The following is a 23556-nucleotide window of genomic DNA, read 5'->3' on the forward strand; positions in this document are numbered from 1 at the left end:
CCTCCTATTAGCTAGGATTACAGATGTGAACCACCTGGAAGCTTCTTCACTTTTAACTGGTTGGGGGAAAAAAAATATTTTTGATGTGTGACAATTACATGACATTCCAATTTCAGTGTCCATAAATAGTTTTATTATTGGAATTATACACGTTCATTTGTGGACCTGTTGCCTGTGGCTGCTCTTACATGCCACAGTAGATCTGAGTAGTTGCACACAGACCATGTGACCCCACCCATGAAACATTTACTGTCTGGCCATTTACAAAGTTTGCTGGCCCTTGCTCAAAGTCAGTTATCACAAGCATAGAGGGATAGCGTCTCCCCTGGATTTCCCTCCTCTGTCACTGTGAGCCCTGGGCTTCTGTGCTTGTCATCTCCATGGATCTCATGTGTGATGGCTGCAGTTTAGAAATCCTCCACTTCCAGTTTAAATCTGATGAAAATGAGGAAGTTCTATTTCTTTCCACCATGTTAGTTCTGGACTAACTTCTTGCCAAAAGATCTTCACCTGTAACATTTTATTGACAAGCTTATTAGTATATTGAAGATGAACCAGAAATCTTCATAGCTTAGCAAGGTTTAGAGTTATCCAGCCAACAAACCTACAGCTCTGGTGACTCATTTTAGGGGCTCATGTATTTCATATAACTCACAATGGGTAAGACATTATGTACTTACTAGGAAGAACGTTAGGCTACTTCTGCCCTGGAACAGTACATTCTTTAGCAAAAACAACTTTTTATTACATTCAAATAAGTTGTTTAAGAGAAGGTGGAGTGCCTCCAACTTTTCCCGATTGTTAATACAATCTACTACTTGAGTTAAGGGCAAGATGAATATTCTTTAGCAATTCTTTTTTTTTTCTCTCTCTTCAGTAATGGGGTTTGAACTCAGAGTCTCACACTTTCTAGGCTGGCACTTTACCAGCCACATTTCCAGCCTGGCTAGTTGCTGGCTGTTTTTGAGATAGCATCTAGTAAACTTTTCTTTCTGGCTTGGCCTCAAACCATGATCCTCCAGATCTCAGCCTCCTGAGTAGCTAGGATTACAAGTGTGAACCACCAGTACCTAGCCTGCAAAATTTTAAGGTATCAAAATTTTAAATGTGAGGGCTGGGAATGTGGCTGAGTGGTAGAGTGCTTGCCTAGCATGCATGAAGCCCCCTGCATTTGATTCCTCAGAACCACATAAACAGAAAAACCCAGAAGTGGTGCTGTGGTTCAAATGATAGAGTGCTAGCTTTGAGCAAAAAAAAGCTCAGGGATAGTTCCTAGGCCCTGAGTTCAAGCTCTAGGACTAGCAAAATCAATCAATCAATTTACATGGGAATATTTTTTAGAATAAAGAAACCCATGAAATATGTCATCAGAAAGTGGCACAAATGTTAAACTTTTTTTCTTAGGAGCACCTAACCAAAGAGCCCCTTTCTTTTTTAAACAACTGCTTTTCCTGGAAATGCCATCATCAAAAGGTTTTAACATGGGATATAAATTCCTGTACTAGCACCAATGCCTGTTTTAAAGAAAAGCTGCCACTTGTAGCAAAGACTCTTAGCAACTTTTAGAAGACAAATGCTAAAATGTCTGCTTGCTACAGGAAAACTGAATGCAAAGGCAATTAACTATAAATCAGTATCACTCTCACTTTTCCTAAAACTCCTAAGAAATGACATAACGATGCTTTTGTTCCTCCTGTCTTTACCTCCTGAAGGAGTGTGCCACCATGCCTAGCTGGTCTAAACTTTTAAAAAAGGTCAGGTTTATACAACTCCAGGCTTTTTTTTTTTTTTTGGGGGGGGGGTGCCAGTACTGTGGTTTGAACTCAAGGTTATGTGCTTTTGTTTGTTCCTCCCCCTACCCCACACTGCTGGCTCACTAGCACATGAGCCACACCTGCAGTTCTTCAAGTCCCATTTTAAGGTATTACTCCCACCTGCCTTCAGGGTACATTCTCTTGGAAAAGACTTTGTTATTTTGAAAACACCTGGCAAGTGTCTTCTGGGGAGCTCGTTCTTGAACACTGAAGGCATTGTATGCCTCACAAAGCAGCTTCAGTTGAGCCCTATTTGGAAATGGTGCCATGACCTGGTATACCTGGGTATACTGCGCTGTCCTTGGTCACTGTCGGCATTCCATCCTGTCACTGGAGGACAAGCTACTCGCAGGTTTCTCCTTGGTTTGGAGACTCTCTGAGGCTGAAAGCTGGGGAGGAGATATGAGTCCTCGGGGCTGTTTCGTTGACTTGGTGAGCTTCTTGAGTTCACTCGCAAAAGAGATGCCTCTTCTTTTATCTTCACGGGATGCCTGGGGAAAAAAGAACCTTCCCTTGAGGTTACGTGGAAGCCAGGGGCCTGGGTCACATGCATGCTGGCAGAGAGGGCCCTTTCCACTTTTGTCTTTGGGAAGAAGAGCCAAGGGATTCTTCAGGAGGACTTCCTTAGGACTCTTTGTTTACCCATGCCCTGAAAATACACCTAAACAAGTCTTTTCAAACAAAACTCCTCCCAGGATCTTTGTCCTAGAGTTCCCTAGTTCCCAAATTGGGTTGTGATATGAATCTGTGAATATCAAATGATTCACGAAGAGATCAAAGGAATTTGGAACTCTACCTGCACCTGCTCTTTGAGCTTAAGGATGAATTTTCCTGCACCTTTCCACTTGCTTTGGGCTTGAAACACGCACTCCTGATCCAGAAGGACCCGCTGTGAGGACTTTGGGGTGGCAGATTTCTTGTTGGGTGTGTCTTTTACCACCTCTTCCAAAAGCACGTAGTCGCCTGGGTTGGGGTTGCTCAGGATGCTATAGGAATATTTGGCTTTGCATAAAGTCTGAAAGATAAGTTTCAACCAACTGAATATAGTATCTCCAACATATGGATGAGTTCTAAATAGAAAAGTGCCACTTTCCACCTTATGTGGATATCTACATATCCACAAGCTATGTAGATCTTGTCATCTGGCACCTCCTTTTACATGGCTTATAAGACACATCTGCAAGTTGCCTCTTGTGCTTCCCAATAGTCTCATTTAGATGAGGAAACAAATTTATAAAACTTAAAGCAGATTCCAGAGGACAAAGCTTAAACTTGCATGGGTTAAGCAGATTCCAGAGTATGCACAACTCCATAACAGAATAAGGATTCAATCTAGATTTGAAGGAGAGCCAGTCTGGAATTCTAATCTGGGTTTCCTACAACAGTAAGGAACAGGGGCTAGGAAGGTGGCTCAGTGGTAGAGCGCATGCCTTGCATGCCAGAGGCCCTGGGTTCGATTCCTCAGCACCACATAAGCAAAAAGAAAAAAGCCGGAAGTGGCGCTGTGGCTCAAGTGGTAGAGCGCTAGCCTTGAGCTGAAGAGCTGAGGGACAGTGCCCAGGCCCAGAGTTCAGGCCCCATGACCGGACCAAAAAAAAAAAAAAAAACAAAAAAAAAAACAGTAAGGAACAAAATCCAGTCTCTGTGTCCCAGGATGCTCTGTCATACTCTTGCATGTTAAAAGAAAACTTAGAGGTCCCATGGTTTCCTTTTCATTTAGCCCATGGATTATCTTTCACATATGCATTTATTCACTCATCAAAGATTTAGTCAGGGCCTACTACATGTCAGATACTGTGCTCTACTTTGCAAAAAGAAACAAGAATCTAGAATTTACAGTCAATTATGGGGCTTTCTAATAACCAAGTTATCACACAATAGGCATAGCAAAAGCCAGGTACTGGCGGCTCATGCCTATAATCCTAGCTACTCAGGAAGCTGATATCTGAGGATCCCAGTTCAAAGTCAGCTCCAGCAGAAAAGTCCCCATGAGACTATAATCACCAATAACCACTCAAAAACTGGATGTAGAGCTCTGGTAGAGTGCTGGCCTTGAGCAAAAGAGCTCAGGGGCAGTGCCCAGGACCTGAGTTTAAGTCCCAGACCAAACTAAAAAAAAAAAAGGAATAGCAAATCATGGATACACAGTGTTTACTATGTACTAGGCATTGTGAAAAACAAAGAGCTTTACTGCCAGTCTTCTCAACAGCCTTGTGAGGAAAGCACTATTATGCTATCTATGTTCTCCATGTGGTGACTTAGAACAAAGGGTGGGCCAGAGCCAAATAGAATGGTCTCATGAAAGCAGACACAGTAGGAGTACTTCCACAACAGAAACAAACCAGGGATTCTTCTCCCAAAGACCAAGTGTATCAGTGCCCAGTATAATGAAGACATAGATTTGAGAGCACTTGGGATCTCAGTAGTGAATAAAAGTAGAGCTAATTAGGGGTCTGTGCTCCTAACCATTCTGCTGTGTCACTCGTTAAGTAGGTGTTGAATGAACGCAAAGTATGAGGAGGCTAGGATGGAAGGAATCAGAAAGGATGCAGACGAGGAAGCTTGCCCTAGAGGAGTGCAGAGGGTCAGAGCTGGCCTGTCTTCTATAGGATCCTCCAGAAGTGGCCCTTAGCTAGTAGCTCAGGCATTTCTGAGACAATGAAATATCTTCTTTGCAGAGTCACCTCCAAAATTCAGCATTACCAGTGCTTTGTAGGGATCCAGATTCATTGCAGACACTAGGTAAGCCCCTGCTGAAAAAAGGAGCTAGTATTTCCTGTCCATTCATAAAATGAGCTCTTAATGCACAGACCTGGGATTATTCTCAATAATGGATACCGTCAAAAGGACCAGTGTGAGGAAAGAAGAGTTTTCCTTTTCTTTCCTTGTGGTGCTAGAGATAAAACACAGGGCCCTGTGCATGCTGGGTCAGCATGGAGCTTTACCATGGAGTTGCACCACGGCCATAAGAAGGGGCATTTACCTGCTGAATGACCTCCTGTGCAGTGCTGACACGGGGTGCTTTGATGACTGTTCGAGGCTGTTCTGGAGAAACGTCATGCACTTGTACGAAGAAACTTTCCTCCTCTGAGCTCAAGATCATCTCTTTGTCATCCTGAGCAACACTTTTCTCTTCTACAGACTATGTTAAAAAGGAAAACATGTAAATGGTAAGGTGATACAGAAGAAAGAAAAATTAACTGAAATTTTTAGGTGTGTTTATTTTGGATGTCACCCCTTCTGTCTCTCTCTCCCAATTTTTCCCTCCATCTTCAGCAGTGTCAAGTGAGTACCACTGCTGCTTTCTCCATATTTTAATATCTTATGTCACCAGTGCCCCAGCATTTGTTTGTATTTTATACACGACTGGCTCATCACACCTGTAATTCTAGCTACTCAGGAGGCTGAGGTCTGAGAATCATGGTTCCAAGCCAGCCCAGGCAGGAAACTCCATGAGACTTTTATCTCTAGTCACTAAAAAGCCAGAAGTGGCACTGTGGCTCAAATGGCAAAGCACTAGCTTTGAGTGAAAAAGCTAAGGGACAGTGCCCACATCCTGAGTTCAAGCCACATGACCAGAACCACAACACAAAAAGGAATAAGCTGACTCAAGTTATGGTCACATGAAATTCAGGATTGGAGGATGTGGTGAGTGGTGAGATAGTTAATCAAGTACTGAGTTATTCGTGCCTCCTCCCAGGACATACGTACTTCCTGCTGTGCTTTTAAAACAATTCTGCCCACATATCCTTCTTCTGGAAACCAGCTGCTTAAAATCTGCATGATCTCTTCTTCTGGACCAATGACCCTCTGGAATGGTGGTTTCCTGCACTCGTTCTTTTCTTTAGATATGAAATACTTTTCTTCCATCAAAAAATAGTCGGTGGCAATCAGTTTGGTGTCTTGATCAGATGTCAGAATCTAAAGAAAAAAAAAAACAAAGATAAAATTAAGCATACCTCTTAAGACCCAGAGGCAACTCAAAATAAGTTTGCTTTCTTGGTGGTCACACAGGTATTGTTATGGGGAAAAGAGTCCACCTCTCAGAGACAGCCTCACGTAAAAAGATGACTTTATTGGGGAAGTGGATAGCTGACCGGCCAGGGATGCAGCACAGACTCAGGAACTGAAACTGCGACCCCGAACAACCCACAAGCTAGGGTTTTTAAAGGCAAAATCCATGTGGTCAAGCCCGGCCCCACACAGGTGGCCGATGGGATTGTAACACACACATAAAGATTGCATATTTATGTCAGTGGCCAATGGGGTTACAGTCCATCTCCTAGTAACTGTTTGAACTAATCTATCATTTTGGTTTGAATTGTTGCGCAAATTTGGGGTCCCCAACACAAAGCAGGTGGATATTCTTACTCATGGCAGCTGTACATTCCAGAAACATAATGTCATATGCCCCTGCATCCTTGAAGCTGGGGGTTGTTACAAAGACAGCTACAGATGTATTACAAAGATAGCTACAGGAGGATACACAATGTGGCACGGCCGGCACCATTCTAATTAAGCAGGGTATAAGATAGGGCCAAAGTCTGTGTGAAATACGTTTTAAGGTTTCCCTTTATGGTCTCTCTTTGATTTAGTAATAGGTCAATTTCTCAGCTTAGTTTTTCTCACACAATCTGGGACCTTAGCAGTCTAGGAGACCCTTCCTGCCTACAGTATGATGTACAATTTACAAGTGAAAACTACTCTGAGTGTCATGTGATTGTTTTTGTCTAAGAATTCTTGTATGCCCACATTTATGTCTGCTCTAATCCCAGATAGTATCTGATTTTCCCCACTGCTGGAATGAGAGCTACAATGGAGTAAAAAACTTTCTTACTCCAAGAATTTAGCCCTTTGTAATCTTGCAACTCGGGATGAGGGCAAAGAATTTAGCCTAGCCTTTACTAACATAGTCTCACTTTCTCATGTTGGAAATCATCTTCTTATGCAAGAATCATAGGGTCAAACTCTCATCTGATTAAGTTGCTGGAATTCTCCTCTCAGTAAATGCCTCCCAGTATGTGTGCAGGCTTGGTATTCTGTGCTAGACATTGGCCCTGTGCAGTTCAACTGAACAGTGGACCCAGAGCTCAGGAGCCAGTGAGACCTGGGGCTGAGGTTTCCTTTTGGGACTTCCTAGCTATGAAGTATTGGGTGAGTTACTTGACTCTTTAGAGATTCAATTTTCCCATCTACAAAATCGGAATAGTCACAGTAACAGTCTTGATTGTTTTTTAATGAGTAGGGCAGGAGACATACCATGGGTACATAATGAGACTATAATAAATAGCAGCCATCAAAAAAAAAATAGCAGCCATCACTCTGGGCAAGTTAGCCCATGTATTCTTTTCACTCCTGTTGCAAAGGTTTGTTAACAAAAAGTTGCACTCTTTAGGGAGTAAAGGTCAGTCATGGTGAAGAAATGCCCTTTGTTCCCTTCCTGTAAGAAGTATCTGGGTGATGAGACAGCTGTCACCACCTGACCTGGATTAAGCAAGCACCCATCTCCCCAGTGATCAGAGTTGACACTTTCTCAAGTGGAGAAAGAGCAGAATGTAACATACTGAAGATACTGGACATAGAAGATTCTTGGAAGACCAGATTTTTCCACTCAGCTGTTGGTCTGGGCTGTGAGTGCAGACCCTGCTTAGTAGCCCACTGGGTCAAGAAGCAAACACACTGATTTAAACACATCCACTAAAGGAACAATCCAGGATGTGAGGCCTCCAAGAGGGCAGGTGGCACTGTCACCTCCATATGAAGGGCCAGAGGCACTGCTCCTCAGTCCTGGGAGCTTTTTTGCTTATTGGCTTGGGGTCTGCTGTTAAGGGTGGCCCATGGAAAATTTTCCTTACTAAACACACACACACACACACACACACACACACACATACACAAATAACTGTGTTTTGTGATAATAAACACTGAAGTTCATGGTCTAATAGGTAAACAAAGAACCAAACAAAAGAGCCAAACCAAATCCCCTCAACAGCAGCTTCTGTTTGGTAATCTGTGAAATGTGGTATCTATACAGTTTCTAATGATTCTACTTAGGTCAGTTTATAAAATGTGAAGTGCAAAAGGCCATTAATGATCATGTATAGAGTATGGTTGTTCCATGGGTTTTAAATTCCTCAATGTATTCTATGATTCTAGATACATTGCATCATACACTCTTAACTTCAGAAGGAGCTCTAAGGTCATTCCTCTGCTTCCTACCAAGAAGAAGGGGTTCTGAGTGGACTATGCATAAGAGTCTGCAAGGAAGTTAGGCTACTGGAACTATTGGAGTGTCCAGTGTGTATGGCACAGGGTCTTTTCTTGCCCTTTGAGGAGCTTCCTACCAAGCTGCCCTCCTTTTGGAGGTTGCTCTCTCTCTGTCCCTAGTTTGCTACTGAACCCTACTACATGTCCTCCCTCAGATAGGTGATAGTCTTGCCTGAAGAGGGTCAGAAAGATTGCTACAGGAACCCAGAGGAATGTCAGTCCACTATGAGAAGGCTTAAGCCAGTTCCACTTCAGGGTTTGGGGGTAACAGGCTCTCAGTGTCTTGTTTTAGGTACTCTATGCTTCTTTGCACTATCAGAAGGGTAAGACCTTGATGTTCAAGATGATAGGCCAAGGCAGGAGGGCAAAGAGGCTGCTCCTCTTGCACAGGAAGGCCTGAGGGGCTGGAGATGTGTTCTTGGTCCATGTAGTCCATGCTGATGCTAGAAGAATCTGATCAAATTCACAGGCCAGCAAGCAGATCTTGTTCAGCTCATGTTTAAATTCTGATTGTTAGTCTTCACTGTGTTAACAAGGAAGATGATGCCCATGGGTAGGCTTGAGGGGAAAAGGATATTGTTGGAAGGCCATCCACTCTACTTTGCATGCTTCTAGAGTCCAGTGACTGAAGAACTGTTTAAAACTTTCTGGGTAAAATACCTCATTTAATGGTTCCAAGATCTCTCAGATCATTCTTAGAGTAGATCTCAATGTTGAACAACATTGGCAAATAATCAAAAGGCAGATGATCATCACAGATACACATGTATGCTTGCATCTACATGTTTACCTATGCATGTTAGACATCAGATTCCCCTAACCGTAGGCTCAGTAGACTTACCTGCTGGAGCAGCTGCTTTGCTTTGGTGCCTCCACTTATAGTGAAAACAGCAAAGGGCTCTGGCCCTGGGACCCCATGTACCGTGACTCTGTGAGTCTGAGAACATCTTCTCTCTTCTGTATTAAACATCTGCCAAAAATAAAATCCTATGTTATTAATTCTAAACTACATGATAGTCCTAGGCTCTGTTCAAAACAGAAGTGTTTGTATTTAGAAACATGTATATGGTAGTGTGGTAGAATAGAGAGACAATGTATTTCTTGAGAAGCACATCATCAAAGGATTGATTTATTTTAAATCACGGTACAACTTTCCATCAAAATTAGGGAATGATATATGAAACATGTTAGTCCTTACTTCTATAAATTAACATTCTATAATATTTATTGAGTCTCAGCTCCCTTCAGGGGACTGGACTAGATTTTTTTTTAGGGGAAGATAATAAATAAAATCCAGGTATGGTAGCACATGCCTATAGTCCTAGCGTTCTGGAAGTGGAGATAGGATGGACAGTTCAAGGTCAGTCTGGGTTACATAGTGAAAAACTGTCTTGAAAAACAAAACTAGAACAAGCAAAAGATGATAAATAAAATGCTTTATCCTCAAAGAGAATTTACCATCCAGACATTGAGGTATTATTTCCATGCCATAAAATGTATTTTTTTAATTACATGGTTCAGTCTGCCTTATGTTTTCAAAGAAGTAAGTTACCAACATGTTAAAGAAAAGAAAACTAGGGGCTGGGAAGGTGGCTCAGTGGTAGAGTGCTTGCCTTGCATGCACAAATCCCTGGGTTCGATTCCTGAGCGCCACATAAGCAGCAAAAGCCAGAAGCGGCACTATAGCTCATGTGATAGAGTGCTAGCCTTGAGCTGAAGAGCTGTGGGACAGCACCCAGGCCCAGAGTTCAGGCCCTATGACAGACAAAAAATCAAGTAAGCAAGAAAGCAAGAAAGAAAGAGGGAGGGCGGGGAGGATTGGGTGGGGGGGGGGGGCGGGGGGGGGAGGATGGGAAGGGATGGGAAGGGGAAACAAAGGAGGAGGCTACAATGCTTGATAAGAATTGTACTCATTATCTTGCCCATGTAATTGTAACCCCTCTGTACAGTATTTTCACAATAAAAAATAAATAAAAATTAAAAAAATAGAAATAAAATTAAAAAGAAAGAAAGAAAGAAGAGAAAAGTAAAAGAAAAGAAAAGGAAAGGAAAGGAAAAGAAAAGAAAAAAGAAGCATGGTGGCTTATACCTGTAATCCTGGCTACTTGGACACTGTTGATGGAGTGGCTCCCAGCTCAAGGACAGTATAAGCAAAAACTTTGTGAGACACTTCCCCACCCCCCACCCCCATCCCAGTTATGCAGGAAGTGTAAGTAGGAAGGTTGTGGTCCAGTTGTGCAGAAAAAAGAAACAGGACCATATAACGTAATGGAAGAAAAAGTGCTGGGAATATAGCTCAAGTGGTAGAATGCTCAAGGTGCTGAGTTCAAATTCCAATACTGCCAGAAAAACTCTGGATGTCCTAATTTTTCTTGAGAAATCAAAAGATCTGGTGATACTGTATGGCAACAGGAGCTGGAGTTGAGAGCTGGGTTACAGCTGCCCCTCTGAAATACCATGAGCCCTCTGCTTTCCTGGGGGTCTTGTCCAGCCCTCTTTTTTTGTTTTTGCCAGTCTTGTGGCTTGAACTCAGGGCCTGGGCACTGTCCCTGAGCTGTTTTGGCTCAAGGCTAGCACTCTACCACTTGAGCCCCAGAGCCATTTCCAGCTTTTTCTGTTTAGGTGGTACTGAGGATTGGAACCCAGGGCTTCATGCATGCTAGGCAAGCACTCTACCACTGAGCCACCTTCCCAGCCCCACATTAAGATTTCTAATGAGGAATAACATATCCGGATTTAGGTTTTAGATCTGCCTGGGAGGTCTTAAATGAAGACAGACAGAGGAGGCCAAACCCAGAAGTAAAGAGACCAGTTGGGAATTCACTGCCATGGCAAGGTGAGAATGAGCGAGGGCTAAAGCAGTAGGACTGGACAGTGAAGACTGGATCTGAAAGTCAAAGGGCACAGGGAGATGTCTAGTGTTGTTACTGGCTTTAGAATTCGAGGGTCAATGAATACAGAGTTGCTAAGCTCATACGCTGCAGCTAAGAACTCCAAGAATGCCATGGTTGGATATAATACAAAATAAGTATTAGGTGTTGGTCCCTGGCTCCTAGCACATAGCTCCTAAGACCCTTGAGATCTTGGATGTGATGAAAGTTTCCTGTTGCTAATGAGATGACTGGTGGCTGATAGACTAAGGCATGATTAGGGGGTGAGACTACTGTCAGACAGGAGATGGGAAAGGGAGGGAGAAGGGTGGAGATTGCGTTAAGCACCAATGGCCAGTGATTTCATCAATCTTGCTACTTCAGGAAACCTCCCTGACAACCCTAAATGATGGGTTTCTAGAGCCTTGGGTTGGTGAATATGTCCAGGTCCTCAGAGGGTGGCCTAGAGAGCATGCAAAGGCTCTGCGCACCCCTCCTCACATACTCTCTCCTCTGTATCCTTTCTGAATTGTATCTTTTGAGTGTGTGTGTGTGTGTGTGTGTGTGTGTGTGTGTGTGTGTGTGTGAGTACAAGGGCTTGAATTCAGAGCTCCATGCTTTTGCTTAGATTTCTCAGTCAAGGCTGGTCCTCTACAACTGACCCACCACTCTCAAGTGGTACCTGAATGTGGTAACTCATGCATTTGAGTGGTACCTGGAGATAGAGAGTCTCAAGGACTTTCAAACCATGATCCTCAAATCTCTGTCTCCTAGTAGCTCGGGTTACAGATGTGACCCACTGGTATCTGGCAACAAGGACTTTGAAGCTCCCAGGTGATTAAAAAGTGTACAAGGTTGTAGTATGACAAAAGGGGAAAGAAGAAAAGCGGAGAAAACACAGTCAGGGGTAAAGACAGAGAAGAAATTGACAGGGATGAGGGAAAGAAAAGACCAGAGAAGAAAGCAGGCTACCGAGATGTGGTAGTGAAGGTAGGGTAATGTAAACCAGTGCTACTGCCAGCACAAGGAGCCTTCCCAAAGCTCTCTAGGTCTATGCAAAAGTATAAAATTGATACAAATGTGATCAAATGGATAAACATGTTGTTATTTCTACAGCTACCTAATTAATGATTCATTGGCCACTTTACTGAACTACAGGAGAGTCCACCTCTGACGTAAAAGTATGCTGAGTAATGAAAGAGAACAATTACCAAAGAGGCTGGCACAGTACTGCCAGAGGAAATTTCTTCCATTCTTCTGCTGCTTACAAATAAACTAGAGATTTCTAAGACTTCATTGTGGAGATTTCGCAGCTGAAGATGTCGATATCCTGGAATAATGCAGAGGTAGGGAAGCCCGTTAACCATGCACTACAGAGGTCTGAAAGAAGATACTCTGCAAGTCAATAATTGGCAGGTAGGAATATGACCTTAAAATTGCAATCTGCATATCATTACCAAGAACAGCAGAGGATTCCTTAGCAGGTCAGAGTTCCTGGAACAATGCACAAGTCAGGTGCAAGATGCCAAAGTCCCTGAGTGCCACATCAAAGCCAACTCCTGCCCAGGATCACCCAATCTTTCCCCTGCTCCACACCCAATACCCACCCTGATACAACACTGGACTTGCACCAGGCAGCACTGCCAACTACAATCAAACCCCAGTTCTCCCCCTTCTCACTGTCATTTCTACTTCATGCTTGTTTTGACAATGCCAAGGATGCTACTTGGGGATTGAAGTCTACCTCGTTTTAAAGCCTTGAGTGGAATAATTCTCTGAGCAGTTACTGCTGAACTGTTGTTTTCCACCACTGCAAAACGAAGAAATACGAGATCTTCAAAGTGAACTCGGAACAGGAACTGTTCGTTCCACATGGGGTTCAGAGTATTTCGATGGATGGGCTTGGTGCGGAAATGGCAGCTGTCCAGGGGCATGCCCAGTACGTCAACTTCAATGCAGGGGCTTCCTGTGCTGTTACTAGGGCACACATTTTGGCCTGAGACAATCTGCAGGAGAAGAAAAAGGATCAAGGTCAAAGAAGATGACAGAGAAGGAAACAAACTCTGGATTTCCCAACTCCCTCCACAAAGAATGCAGGAATAGACAAGGTGAATGATGAATAAAACAGTAAAGCCAATACAAGTGACTGTCATCAGGAAATCACATGACTGGGATCATGTGAACAGTCTATTTTGTCAACAGCATTCACTTTCCAATAGCATCAAATCCAAGCAGTAACATGAAATTACAGTTCTCACAAAGGAGTTTCAATTCAAAGTATCAGTTTATGAGTACAATGCATCTTAAGCAATGTCATCCTTTCCACCATTCTCTCCCATCTTTCCCAACCCTAAGTCAAATTGTCTTTAACAGTTTAGTTTTTGAGCAAGTGGCAATATTCTATTAAATATTCATCTGTAGCCTTCTGTAAACAAACTATACTCAACTCAGCAAAACTGGTCAAATAGAAAAGGAGATACAAATCCCTTGTCTTGGGCTAAGAGTTTTGATGGTAGGAAATGTGTGAATGGAGCTGTTGCAGGGATGTAGGGTGTCATGAACAGACTTCTTTGGAGAGAAAAAAGGACATGAGCTAAAGATGCAGAAAAGAAATGGCCTCATCCCTTTGATTTATGCCCCCAGATCTCCCCCGCCCCCTTTGGCTAGCTAAGAGGGAGCCAAAGAACGGGGACATAGAAATGGGCAATGAGCTACCAGTTTTCTGTTTTTACAGTGAATCTTTGGAGTCCTGACTAAATTATTTAGGTGGCAAAAAGCACAAAGAACGGTTAAAGGAGAAGCAAGGAAGGTGCTTCATTGTAGTCATTTGGTGCCTTTTGTCTACCCCTAGAGCTTGTTGGAGCTTAAGGTGAACTGGCTTAACAAGGAGCTCTGCATTTATGGGGTGTACTCCTAGTTATGATTCTGGGGTCCCCCGAAAGTAGAACATCCATCTTTAGGCCATCAGGTGAAGCAAGGAGTTCCTCAGACCCACTACTTGACCACAGTTCACCTTACCACAGCCACTGCTTTCTGGGAGATAAAGACATGATGTGGGCATGAAATCTGAATGACTTGGGCCATGCCAGCTTTGTCCTACTTACAGTTAAGGAATAGATGGCAGGGTCCATGCTGTCTAGATCTCTTTCCAGTGGAGAAAATTTCTGATACATGGGGCAGTTCTTGTCCCACAGTACTGGGGGCTTCAAAACATAGCCACAGCCACCATTTGCCTCAAACATTGCAGCGTTTAAATGTAACGGGAGATCTGCAAAACAAAAGCCCAAACTGCTTATTACTTTGTAGCCTAAGTGTTATAAATTTAAAGCTCAAAGGAACTTTGTGGTCATCTTTTGAAGGATCAAGTATGGAGAAAGGATCAGCCTCTCATTCCATAGATAATGGATACCTGCTGTGTGCCATGTAATGCTGCCTACCACAGATAGCAGGAAATGATTAAAAAAAAAAAAGCTCTGTCTTCCAGAAGAGTCTATACCAATATCAAACTAGGTTCTACCATTTCTAAGCTCCTTTTTTATTCCCAGGTTCTGGGACTTGAACTGAGGATCTGGGTGCTGTTACCCTTTTCACTCAAAGCTAGTGCTCTACCACTTGAGACTACATCTACAGCTCCACTCCTGGCTTTTTGGTGATCAATTGGAGATAAGAGTTTCATAGACCATCCTGCCCAAGCTGGCTTCAAATTGCAATCCTCAGATCTCAGCCTTACTAGTAACTGCCTTGCTTAAGGTGCCTAACAGAAGGTGCCTTGCTTATAAAACAAAAAAACAAGCTGGACGCCGGTAGCTCACGCCTGTAATCCTAGCTACTCAGGAGGCCGAGATCTGAGGATCACGGTTCAAAGCCAGCCCGGCAGGAAAGTCCATGAGACTCTTATCTCCAATTAACCACCAGAAAACGGGAAGTGGCACTGTGGCTCAAGCAGTAGAGTGCTAGCCTTGAGCTGAAGAGTTGAGGGACAGCGCTCAGACCCAGAGTTCAAGCCCCATAACCGACAAAACAACAACCAAAAAACCCTCATCTTACAAGTTTACTTCATCTATCTGAAACATCTTGCAAAAATGCCTCATTTTATACAGAATTATGGAAAGGAATCATTCCATTTTTTTTTTTGTCTCCAAACACTGAACCATGCAGACAATTTTATGGCCAATTCCCACTAGTTCAAAGGTAAGATAAAATCTTAACGATACAAGAATGAACAATAGCCAAAAAAAAAATCCAACTTTTTTCTGAAATCTTTATTTCAACCCATAAAATTAGGTTTACCTCTTTTTTTTCTGTTGTAGTTAAATATGAAAAAAAAATCATTGCATATGATTCACATCATGTCCCCAATCCCTTCAATCATAAACTCTGTGAACCCTAACAGAAAGGTCGAGTGTTTTGTGGCCAAACTTTATTTGGCACAGTTCTTTGAGGGATGACTGAATTCCTGTACAGCTTCAGAACTCTTCCTCTTTCACATGTTCCTCTGATGGCTCAAGTCTGTATGGAAAATGTCCCAACAGGCAAAGCGTTTATGAGACACACCTGACGAATGTTCCCTCGGATAGATTCCTTCCATGTGCGGAATGAACTCTGCTCCATGGACCAACATCAAACAACAATGTGCTAGGCGCCTTGGAGCAACAAGAACTTGGCCTCTACCCTGTGTCTTGGGTGTCATTGATTGGCCAAGATTGTGTGCAGGAATTGCTGGGGTAAGAGATGTTAGGCATTCGAAGCTCTTTGGGCTTCAGTCTCTTCTGACACGTTAGTGCATGGCCCCTCATCTGCCAGGCCTCTTCCAGTGCTAATGGAAGAAAAAAAATCACTTCTCTAACCATTCTGGGACAGAGAAACAGACATGGCTAAGGTGACGGGGAGAGAGAAAGAAAGAGAGAGAGAGAGAGAGAGAGAGAGAGAGAGAGAAAAGCAAATGAGCTTTCATGGCCTGGGTAAATAAATGTGAAATGGACATTTACCCTTATCTGAAAATTTAGTATCTCTAATATGAAAATATGCAAAAGATGAAACTTTTGGACTACCCTTTTGGGTTTTTATTTGTGCCATCATCCTTGCCCTTGTGACTGCCAACAGCCAAACACAAGGGCACTAAAAATGTAAAATTTCCTTCAAGGTATGTGAATTAAAGGTTCATGGGAAACAAAAATGAATTTCATCTTTACACCTGAGTCCTCATTACACAGATATAAATACTCCAAAGTCTGAAAAATACTCATCTCAGGCTTTTAGCCTCAGAGATACTAAGCCTGTATTACTAACAAGAGCAATAGCAGCTCACACTTAACCAATTTTCTTTCAGGTTTGAAGTCTGAGCTCATTAGCACAGTGTCTAGCCTCAAAGCTTTCCAAAACTTTTTTTTTTGAATGAAGATCACATGTGGCAACCTGATATGGAAAAACTGTACTCAGCTTGAACTAAGAGGAGACCTCAAATATAGCCTTCATTCTATTCAAATATAGGCCATCATTCTAACCAAATAAAAGAATATGCACAAATCAGTTAACTAACCTTCCGAATCAATGCATATTATGTTAGAACAAAAATATCGTTGCCTTCATGGTCTTATATTCACTTCAAGTGCTGTATTAAGGAAATACGATTCTTCAGAAATATTTGCCTTTATATTTGGGATCCAGGAAAGGCATAAAAAGTGTGGCTATCTTCAAACAAGTACAGTAAATGTTTTTTTTTAGAAAGGCTTTTCTGGGGCTGGGAACAGGGCTCAGTGGTAGGGTGCTTGCCTCGCATGCATAAGGCTCTGAGTGCGATTCCTCAGCACCACATACACAGAAAAGGCTGGAAGTGGCGCTGTGGCTCAAGTGGTAGAGTGCTAGCCTTGAGCAAAGAAAGCTCAAGGACAGTGCCCAGGTTCTGAGTTCAAGCCCCACGACCAACCAAAAAAAAAAAATGTAAAAGAAAAAAAGAGGCTTTTCTTCTCACTAGGGATGCATGTTTAAACACTTGAAGGTTCTGTATGTGAAGCAAGAATCATTTTGCCCCAGATGGAAAGAACTCAGAGGGGCCATTGCCAGCAGTCACAAAGACTTTGCATACCAGCCTCGGGTCAATTTCCACACTCAGGAGTTGATTTTATGCAGTGTGAACCTCTGATTGTATGGATTCCACACTTCTGACATTTTTGGAGTTGAGATCAGAAGAAATCTTTGGTCCTATGGTCATAGACACCTCGTTGGAGCATCAGTGTCCCTTGACATCCAGGAAATGGCTGGGCAGATGATCTATCTCAGTGGCAAATTGGGAGGCTAGAGGACACTAAGAAGGATCATGGGAAATCAAGTACTTCCTGACTTAGGAATTCTTTCCATCAATGAAAAATTGGTTATTACAATGTTAACTCCTATAGGTCTATGTGGACTTGCAATTCACAGACTACCTGGGAGTACCTAGAAGAAATCAAACCAAAAAGCAATAAAGAACCACAGGCTCAGACTGCAGTGGGGGCCAATAGAAATAGTCTGACTCAGCTCAGGGCAGCATGCATATATTGAGTGTTGTGTGCAAGGTGCTGGTGAGGCTCTAATCCCAATTTGCAAAAAGGAAGGCCATCATTACAGATGAGAATGCTGACACTGTAGGGGGCTTGTACCCTTGTGCAGCAAGGGAGATGGTTAATCCAGGTTGAGGGATTTAGAGGACAGCACTCACTCCCTGGGCAGAAAGCTGTCCAGAGAACACTGAACAGTCATTTGCCTCCTCTGAGTGGGGCAGCTCCAACAGGAGCCCCTAGCTCCAGGCTTTAGGGCTGGATGGCACACTGGCTGCAGCTTCTGTGTGTGGAGTGTAGTGAGGGTGGGTGTGGGGAGTAACAATTCTTCATGTTCCCTTCAGCCTGGACTCTCTTTGCGACCAGTGGAGCCAGAGTGTCTGGTTCAGGCTTGGTATTTCAGGACAAAAGGCACATCCAAAACCAAATGCACTCTCATTTCCTTGAGGAAATGTGTTTTTGCTACTTATTTTAGTGTACTTAAAAATATTTCAGTATCGTAATAACCAGGAGTGCCAGTGAACAGACAGAATCAGAGAGGTGAACCTACTCAGGAAAGATGGAAAAGACATGGGAATGAAAACATTTGCAACTTTGAAAGTATCTCAACCTTCTTTCCATTTGTGAGTCCCAACCATAGTGTTTTTGTTTTTTGTTTTAATAACATACTATGCACACTCAAGGACAGCCAACACGGAAGTGCTTCCTTTCTGCCAGGTGCTATGCTAAGCATCATCTCATTCATTCCAATTGAAAAAAAACAAATATAAACAAGGGCAAAAGAAAACATGGCCCGTATCTCTAGCCAGGTGTCTCTGGGGTCAGCCACCAGTGGGTACCAGCGCCCCCAGTGCAAAGTAGCTAGTTGATGCCAGAAATAATGCTGTGGTTTGACTTCAGCTAGAGAGGGCTTTGCTGTGACTTATGGCTGGCATGGTTAGTGAAGGTCAGATTCAGTTCATCATTCATAAAATGAATGATGGCTACTCACTGCTCCTCTGAAGGAGGTTTTGTAGGAACTTCTAGGAAAGATTCCCTTTATCTGCTCTTCCCTCACTTCTATAGCTCCCTGCTCCTTTCATAACTAGGGGGAAACAAACTGCTTTATTGCTCATGTTCCCAGAGAACTTGAATTTATTATAAGCCATCTTGCAAACTTGAACAAAGTAATTGTGTGTGTGTGTGTGTGTGTGTGCATGCGCACCCACACTCACACTGGTACTGGGGTTTAAACTCAGGGCCTCTTGCTCTTGCTTAGCATTTTCCATTCAAAGCTAGCTCTACCACTTGAGATGTATTTCCACTTCTGGCTTTTTACTGATTAAATGGAGATAAGAGTCTTTTGGATTTGTCCACCCGGGCTGGTTTCAAACTAATCCTCAGATCTCAGCCTCCTGAGTAGCTGGGACTACAGGTATGAGGCACTGGGGCACAGCCAAAGTAACCACTGCCTTGCTTTGCTCAACTAGAGAATGAGGATTCTAACAGTACCACTACTTAGCATTTTGTAAAGATTATATGAGGTCATTAAAGTCAAGAATTCCCCATGGTCCACCTGTATAGTGCTGGACATTTGTAATCCTAGTGTTGGGAGGCTGAGGCAGAAGGGTAGTGAGTTGAAGAGCTTTTGGGACATCGTATAGTTGAATACAGCTCTATCAAGGGCAATCTGTATTTACAAAGTGGTTTGAAAAAGGCTCATCACCCTCTTTGAATGTTTTTGTTTGTTTGTTTTTTTGGGGTCGGGTCGTGGGGCTTGAACTCTGGGCCTGGGTGCTGTCCCTCAGCTCTTCAGCTCAAGGCTAGCACTCTACCACTTGAGCCCCAGCGCCCCTTTCTGGCTTTTTTCTTTTTTGCTTATGTGGTGCTGAGGAATCGAACCCAGGGCCTCAGGCATGCAAGGCAAGTGCTCTACCACTGAGCCAACTTCCCAGCCCCATCTTTGAATGTTTTTATCTCCTTGGAACCATCAGGGGCACCACAGACTTCTCTTTTACACCCTCTGTGCCTTTACCCGGGCACATACATGAGCTCTTATGGCTCCTTTGTGGCCCTCAAATGGACGTTCTTGAAAGCACATTTACTGAACAGTGGGATGCAGAGGTGAGATTACCATCAGTTTGATAGTTGAGCGCCACAAGCTGGATCCCGTGGAGCCAGAACATGAGTGGGTTGGGGTTGGAGGAGTCGATGCGGGTGGCGGCTGGGTAAGTCCTCAGCAGCTGACAGGCAGTGTGCTGGATCAGTTTCTGAGAATACCTGCGACACAGACGTTTGGCGGCATTTTCATTCAGTGATGAGATATGATAGCATTTGGGCGTCCTAATGATAGCGCTGAGGGATGTTGTTGGATTGAGAGGGGAAGAAGATTCCTCCCAGGTCTGTCGAACTCCTTCAAGGGAACCTAAACCCCCCAAAAGATTAGCCTCAGATTAATATCTCTCTATCTCTCTCTCTGTATATTTATATATATTATATATACACATATACATACACATATTATATATTACATATATTATATATATATTTAAAGAAAGACAAGCCAGAATGACAACCCCATAAACAGCAAGAAGACATGAATATGTCAGAATATGTCTTTGAATTTTACTTGTGACAAGTTCTTAGGTCACCTATTTGAAACAGAATGGTGGTTATTGAGATATTTGTGTGTGTGTGTGTGTGTGTGTGTGTGTGTGTGTGCGTGCGCGCGCGCGCGCGCATGCAGGTCCTAGGGCTTGAACTCAGCCTATAAGCTGTCCCTGAGTTTTGTCTAGCCCTCTACCACTTGAGGCACAGCTCTACTTCCAGCTTTTTTGGTGGTTTATTGGAGATAAGAGTCTTACCAACTTCCCTGCCCAGGCTGGTTTCAAACCTCAATCCTCAGATCTCAGGCTCCTGAGTAGTAAGGATTACAGACAGGCATGAGCCACAGGTGCCTGGCTAGCTACTGAGTTTTAAAATGATAGTGGCAGGCTGGGATGGAGCTCAATGGGAAAGCCCATGTTTAGCCCTAGGTTCTATTTCCAGCACCAAAAATAAAATACGAATAGGATCTCCAATGTAAAGTTATTTGTCGTGTGTGTATTTGCCCAAATATACAACAATACATGGACAAGGATATAAGACCCATGGAAAACAAAACTAGAGAACAGTCTCTATGTATCAATGATTTTAAGGTTAAATAAATGATAGCAAAGCAACACAATGGAATATAACACAGGTCACAGAAAAAGACAGACGTATGTTATGGGAAATTTTATAGCCAAGTATAAAAGTTTTACAAGTATGTTCAGTTATATCCCAGTTGGATTATCTTAAAAATGATTTTATTTTTCTTGAGAACACAATAAACTTCCCAGTAGTTACCTCTGGAGAGGAGCACCAGGATACTGTGAGTAGAAAGGCATTTTACTAATCTTCTGTATTGCTAGAGCTTTTAACTAGGAGAATTTATTACTTTCACAATCAAAAGTAATTAGAAATAATATATCTTCTGGATAAAGAACATAGTTCCAAGAACCACTAGAATGTTCCAAGGTGCCTCCAACTTCTACTTCTGAGTTAAAGGACAGTAGAATGTCCTCAGCGAAATGCTGTCCTTAGTGAGTTAAAAGAATAGATTAGCAATGTAAAACTTCGGTGCAACCCTTAGATGATGTGAACATTCATACAAGCACACGAAAATGAATTTTCAAATGAAAGGGAAGTGCATAGACAGAGAAATATGTGAACCATCCAGCATGCAGGATCAGGCAAAGCTGTTGGAAGAAGGTGACTTTACTTTTTCCAGATGTTTTGTTAAATGATGTCGCCTCCCCTGGGCTCATTCTGCCAGGATTGTTGCCAAAAATGGACTTCCTGCTTTTCCTTTCTTTTCCTCTGCTAGAGCCAGATGAATTTAAAGTTGACAAGCCTGTTCCCATAAAATGAAAATAAATAAGCCAAAAACTACAGGCAAGGGAACTCAACATTTTCCATCCTTGTTTAATGTTTATTTGAAGTCCTACGACTCCCTTGGAACTCAGCACAGAAGACCTACGAGCATTTGTAGTATTATAGACAATTATTTTATCAGTTTTTTTTAATCCCTGCAGACAAATGCAATAAGAATTATATGCTTATTATGGAAGAATCACAAACTATCACACGCATGCCACACACATCGGAGTTGAACCTAAAGGCCTTTTGTTTGGGGAGGTTAATTAAGATGCAGCCTGGACTAGCCTTGAACTTTTCTTTTTTTTTTTCTTTTTTTGTGCCAGTTGTGGGGTTTGAACTCAGGATCTCAGCACTGTCCCTTAGCTTTTTGTTCAAGGCTAGTGCTCTACCACTTAAGCCACAGCTCCACTTCCAGCTTTTGCTGGTTAACTGGAGATAATGCCTCACAGTCTTTCCTGTCCCAGTTGGTGTGAAACTACAATCCTCAGATCTTAGTCTTCTTGAGTAGCTAGGATTCCAGGTTTGAGCCAGGAGTGCCTGGCTGTCCTTGAACTAATAATCTCCTGCCTCCATTCAGTGCTGGCATTACAAGCATTAGTCACCATGCCCAACTCTGAAAGATTTTTTTTTTTAATGGCATAAAAAGAAAGTGCTAAAATCAATATTAAATTACTAGAGGCTAATTACTCTCTTTTGAGGAGAGAAAGAATGATTACAAGCCCAAGCTCAATTCTCCGATGTAAGCCTGGGCTGAGCCCCATCTTCTTTACTCATCAGATCCCTTATTTACAAAATGGCTGTGAATGTAGGAACTCATTCTTAAGATTCATCTGAGGATGCAATGGGAAATATATTATAACAATGAAATTTGATGGCTTTTCTTTCTCATTCCTGTTCCAACCACTCCCTGGATCCTTCCTGCCTGGCCCAGTGCCTGGTGCACAGCAGGAACTCAGTATGTCTTTGCTGAATGAGGAAATGAATGCATACCACATGGACCTGGCTGCACTGTAAGAAGAGTGAGTTCAAAGCTGCAGGGAGGCCAGAGTTGTCTCCAAATCACTCCCATCCTCTGTAATTTTGTACCACTAAGGTGCAGCAGTCTTAGGTCTTTTTGAGATGAAAATATACCTTCCAAGAACCTCACAGAAGAAACAGGACAGAACAGTGTTTTAAAGTATACAATGAAAAAGTATAGAGTGAAAAAACTGTCTCACGAGAGAAATTTGCTTTGGTCAAAGTCTGAGATAGACAATAGCTCTAGATTCTGACCAATGATCTTGTCACTAATATATTTCTCTTGGTTATATGCTTTATTTTTCCTGTAGTGCTGGGGATACTGGTTGCAATTAACACCCTCTTCCCTCTCTCTTGCTGGCAATGGGGTTTGAACTCAAGGCTTTGCACACTCTGCTTACTCACTCAGATTGTGTTCTACTATTTGAGCCATGCCTCCATCCCAACCTTTTGCTGGTTATTTGGGAGGTAGAGTCTTATGGATTTTTCTGCCTGGGCTAGCTTTGAACTGCAACCCTCTGGATCTCAACCACCTGAGCAGCTAGGATTACAGGTGTGAACCACCAATACTCAGCATGGCTGTACGCCTAACTGGGAAATAAAGACATAGGAGGTACCTAAGTGCATGTCTAATTACCTAAGTATGGATGCAAAGAGCTCACTGAAAGGAGACACCATGAGGGGGTTGAAGGATCTTAGATACTTCACAAAGGCCCTTGGCTTTGGAATCTAGACAGTGGCAAATGGGAGAAGGAAGGATGGGTCAGGTTGAATGTGCTCCATCTGAGCAAAGGTCTGCAACAGAAAAGGCCATGGTGTATGTAGAGCCCAGCATTGCTAGGAAGCATCCAGAAACTAAGTAAGTAAAATTGTATGATTAAAATACCATGCTCTAGCCAGGCAGCAGTGGCTCATGCCTGTAATCCTAGCGACTCAGGAGGTTGAGATCTGAGGATCACAGTTTAAAGCCAGTCCAAACAGGAAAGTCCACAAGTCTCTTATCTCCATTTAGTCAGCAAAATGCCAGAAGTGGAACTGTGATTCAAGTGGTAGAACACTGGCTTTGAGCAAAAGAAGCTCAGGGACAGTACACAGGCCCTGAGATTAAGCCCC

General features: G+C 42.9%; 1 protein-coding gene across 2 annotated transcripts in view; it reads right to left on the reverse strand.

Moving 5' to 3' along the window:
* Plce1 (phospholipase C epsilon 1) overlaps window positions 1–23556 on the reverse strand; it is a 234927-nt gene continuing 211371 nt past the window's right edge. For both annotated transcript variants that reach the window (XM_042689538.1, XM_042689537.1), the window contains exons 22-32: window positions 21269–21400; window positions 19601–19891; window positions 14056–14219; window positions 12696–12957; window positions 12163–12281; window positions 8923–9051; window positions 5526–5735; window positions 4798–4956; window positions 2611–2829; window positions 2096–2305; window positions 1–510 (exon numbers count right to left, since the gene is read on the reverse strand). In XM_042689538.1, the coding sequence (XP_042545472.1) occupies window positions 2120–2305; window positions 2611–2829; window positions 4798–4956; window positions 5526–5735; window positions 8923–9051; window positions 12163–12281; window positions 12696–12957; window positions 14056–14219; window positions 19601–19891; window positions 21269–21400 (1871 nt within the window). In that variant the 3' untranslated portion in view covers window positions 1–510; window positions 2096–2119. The remainder of the gene's footprint in view (window positions 511–2095; window positions 2306–2610; window positions 2830–4797; window positions 4957–5525; window positions 5736–8922; window positions 9052–12162; window positions 12282–12695; window positions 12958–14055; window positions 14220–19600; window positions 19892–21268; window positions 21401–23556) is intronic.

The sequence above is a fragment of the Dipodomys spectabilis genome, unplaced genomic scaffold, assembly GCF_019054845.1.
Source record: "Dipodomys spectabilis isolate Male_0828 unplaced genomic scaffold, ASM1905484v1 ptg000125l, whole genome shotgun sequence".
Classification (NCBI taxonomy): domain Eukaryota; kingdom Metazoa; phylum Chordata; class Mammalia; order Rodentia; family Heteromyidae; genus Dipodomys; species Dipodomys spectabilis.